General features: G+C 43.1%; 1 protein-coding gene across 2 annotated transcripts in view; it reads left to right on the top strand.

Moving 5' to 3' along the window:
* Positions 1-3,456, top strand: part of MCOLN2 (mucolipin 2) — a 45,456-nt gene extending 42,000 nt beyond the window's left edge. For both annotated transcript variants that reach the window (XM_019501536.1, XM_019501537.1), the window contains one exon: positions 2,636-3,456. In XM_019501536.1, the coding sequence (XP_019357081.1) occupies positions 2,636-2,681 (46 nt within the window). In that variant the 3' untranslated portion in view covers positions 2,682-3,456. The remainder of the gene's footprint in view (positions 1-2,635) is intronic.
* The last annotated feature ends 224 nt before the right edge of the window (positions 3,457-3,680 follow it).

Raw genomic sequence — 3,680 nt, 5'->3', positions numbered from 1 at the left:
GGCCCTAGCAGCCTTACCTGGGAGCGTGGCTGCCAGCTGGAGCATGGCTCTGGCTAGCCAGGCTCCAGTTTTTGGTGGTGCATGATGCCGCCACGTGTGTCACCCTGCTTTTTTTCTGTGTAGGTTTTTTTGACCCCAGTATCTCCCGGGATCAAAAAACTCCCCTGTGCTGCTAGGTAGCAGCATGGGGAATTCCTGAATATGCAGTGTGTGGCACCACAGGTGGGTAAAACAAGTGACATCACCACAGATTGCAAACTTTGAAGCAAAGCAAGGCAAGCCATGATAAGGGACAATAATTTCCAGTAACCTCCTTTCTAGAGACCCTGGAACATCACCTGAGTTATCTGGCAATGCCCATCATAGATTTCAGGGTTGGAAGGGACCTATTAGATCATCGAGTCTGACCCCCTGCCCCAGGCAGGTAAGAGTGCTGGGATCAGATGACCCCAGCCAGGTGTTTGTCTAATCATCTCTTAAATACCTCCAAGGAAGGAGGTAGCATCACCTCCCTTGGAAGCGTATTCCATATTTTAGCAACCCTCACCATAAAGAATTTTTCCTGATGTCCGATCTAAATTTGATCTCCTTCCGTTTGTGGCCATTGTTTCTAGTTACCCCGATGGGTGCCCTGGTAAACTTATCCCCTATTTCCTGCTGTCCCCCATGATGAGTTTGTAGATGGCCACAAGATCACCTCTCAGCCTTCTCTTGCGGAGGCTGAAGAGATTCAGGTCCCTCTACCGGTCCTCATAGGGTTTTTTTGGTAGGCCTTTAACCAGATGGGTGGCCCTCCTCTGAACCCTTTCCAAGTTATCTACATCCCTCTTGAAGTGTGGTGCCCAAAACTGGATGCAGTACTCCAGCTGTGGCCTGACCAATGTTGCATAGAGGGGAAGTATCACCTCCCTAGACCTGTTTGTGATGCACCAACTTATGCAAGAAAGAGTGCAGTTAGCTTTACTTATTACTTCCTCACACTGGTGACTCATGTTCATTTTGGAGTCTACTATGACTCTGGGAACCCTTTCCACAGTTGTGCTACTTAGAGTGGTACCTCCCAGGCTACAGGAGTGTTGATGATTCTTCCCCCCTAGGTGCAACACATGACACTTATCTTTGTTGAACTGCATCCTGTTCTGTTCTGCCCGCTTCCCCAGCCTGTCCAAATCCACCTGGATTTGCTCCCTGCCCTCTAGTTTGTTTACCTCCCCCCATAGTTTGGTGTCATTGGCAAACTTGGACAGGGCGAGTCATCTGTGAGTAAGGCTTGTATTATAACCCTGGTGGGTAGTTCTTGCCCCTCTGGAGGTTATGAGGCTGGTAAAAAAGCTGCCTTGTTCTCTGGTTTCCCTATGTATCTATAGAGAAATCTTACAAAATTGATGTCCCAGGATGTCCCTTTAAGATAATGTTCCTATAAGGAAAAAAGAAAAGTGTGGACATCAAGGCCATGCTGAGTTCCTATTAGAGCATTAGACAGACCACTTAGAATATGCTCAGAGTTGTTGCCTGCTGACATTAGCAGCTGTAAAGAGGCCCTGGTGGTTGTGGTACTGCGATTCTATTATGCTGTCTGCATAGTCTGAGGGAAGAGGAGCAGAATTTGACATCCTGACTCAAACTAGCATGACAAATTCTGTTCGTAAAGACTATACCTGAAGTTCTTGTGAACCACGCTGTCTGCTCCTGATGTACCCTTGAAAGGATGAAAGAAACCTCTGGTTTGCGAGAGAGGAGGAGAGGCATCTCAGGCTCCTAGTAGTTTCTCTGGATGCTTCAAAGGTAGGAGATTCCATGAGCTTGTTAGCAAGTTGCAGCTTCAGAACTAGTCTAGGTTGTAGACAGACTTGGATACTTTTCTCCTTTCCTGGCTATAGGAAGTTGTGGTTTAGCTGGCACTAGAAAGAGCACCAGAGGCAGAAGACTGGGAGCTTTAGGTTGCTGACAGATGTCAGTTCCAATTGTGTGCAGTTCTACTGGTTGGCTGCAGTTTCTGGGAGAGGTGAATTAAAACAGGGAATCATGGAACAAAATGGGCAACAAGGGTGGGTATCATTTGCTCATAGGCATGGTTAGGAGGTTAGGATGTGGCTTGCCTTGGGATATTGTACCCTGATAAACTATATTTTTATTAAACTAGGGCTTTTTCGACTAGGGGAGCCCCAGAAAGTGCACCAAATACTGGGGGATCTGTTGTCTCTGACGTGGGTTAGAATCCTATTTAAATTGTTGTCTTGAACATCCATCTTCCTGTCAGATAGAAAAAATATTTATCTTGTTAGAGATTGCTCATAGCCACAAGAAATTACTGGAATTTACCTGGTTTCATGATCACTTAATGGGTTCTCTTTCAAATGGATAGCCCAACCTATTTCCTTTTGCTGAGAGCATAATAAACCACCTTCATAAATCACTTTGCTGTAGGTTTTTGGAAAGAGGCCCATTAAGCATCTGTTGAGGGTGGTTTAAAAACAATAAATCCTGCATCCCTTGGTTCCTTCCAACCCTGTGGTTTTTTTGTGTTTTAGGATGGGCAAAATCTTTTTAGTCACCTGAGTGAGATTTAAGCACCCCTAAATATTTAATATTGCCCTTTTTTTATTGAATAAAGAATTGTGGTTTTTTTTCCTAGTCACAGACGACGACAAAGTGATGACAGCTTGATACTTATTAACTGATGTCCTGCTACTGAAGCTTGCTGCTCAAGAGTGTGCAAGAGAGGCAACTTTGGCAGAAAATTTTCCCCAAAATTGCCAAGAGATCCATCATTTCCTTGTAAACAGACTTAAAACACTTAAAGTGTTGGGAGAAGAAAAAGCTGCTACTCACTGGTGTCAGCTGGCTGACCATGGTGGAAGTTGAAGACTTGCCTTTACTGGGGAATAGAAAGCACTGACAGCTACTCTCACTCTGGGTTCCATAACCATGGAGAAGGCTTAACCCTGAAAAATCTCTGTGGGAGCTTGGGTTGCTCAACACCAGTCAAGGTCAGGCTGCAAACTGATAATCTATTTCTTAAAAAAAATGTAGAACAGTATTTGAAGACTTAATCTGCCTGTTTTTAAGGACAATGTAAAATATTGCAATTCTCAGAAGGGAAATGAGTGGCTCATTCCTGTGAATGAATGTATTCAGACATGAGACTTATAATTTGTTTACCACAAAAAAGATTTGGTGCATTGAAATAAATTTATGTAATATGCAGACCTGCACAAAAGTACAAAATAATTGCTGTTCTTGCTCTTGTGTGTTGATTTTTTTTAACTGTTAAACTATATATAGATTACTTACTCTTCTCTTCTAGAAAACAGAGCTATTTGTCTACGTTGTTTCTGGCTGGAGGCTTCCTCCACTATTCCCTAATTTTTTCGTGTGGATGATTTGCAGATAATGTATTAATTTCGGCACTTTACTATCACCATCATTATAGATAAATTAATCTACACTTGATATTGTGTGGTTGGAACTTTTTTTCACAGCAAGTATCAGATGTTGTTTAATATCTTTATAAACAGTAGGTTTGAGTGCACAGTTAACAAATTTGCAGATGACGCCACGTTGGGTAGAGTTGCAGATACTTCAGAGAGTAAGGCTAGGATCCAGAATGACCTGAATAGACCAGAGAAATAGTCCACAATCAATTAAATAAGATTCAAGAATGACAAGTGCGAGGTCCT

The sequence above is a fragment of the Gavialis gangeticus genome, unplaced genomic scaffold (assembly GCF_001723915.1).
Source record: "Gavialis gangeticus isolate Ggan-Ray unplaced genomic scaffold, GavGan_comp1, whole genome shotgun sequence".
Taxonomy (NCBI): Eukaryota; Metazoa; Chordata; order Crocodylia; family Gavialidae; genus Gavialis; species Gavialis gangeticus.
This window is presented reverse-complemented; position numbering and strand designations above follow the sequence as displayed.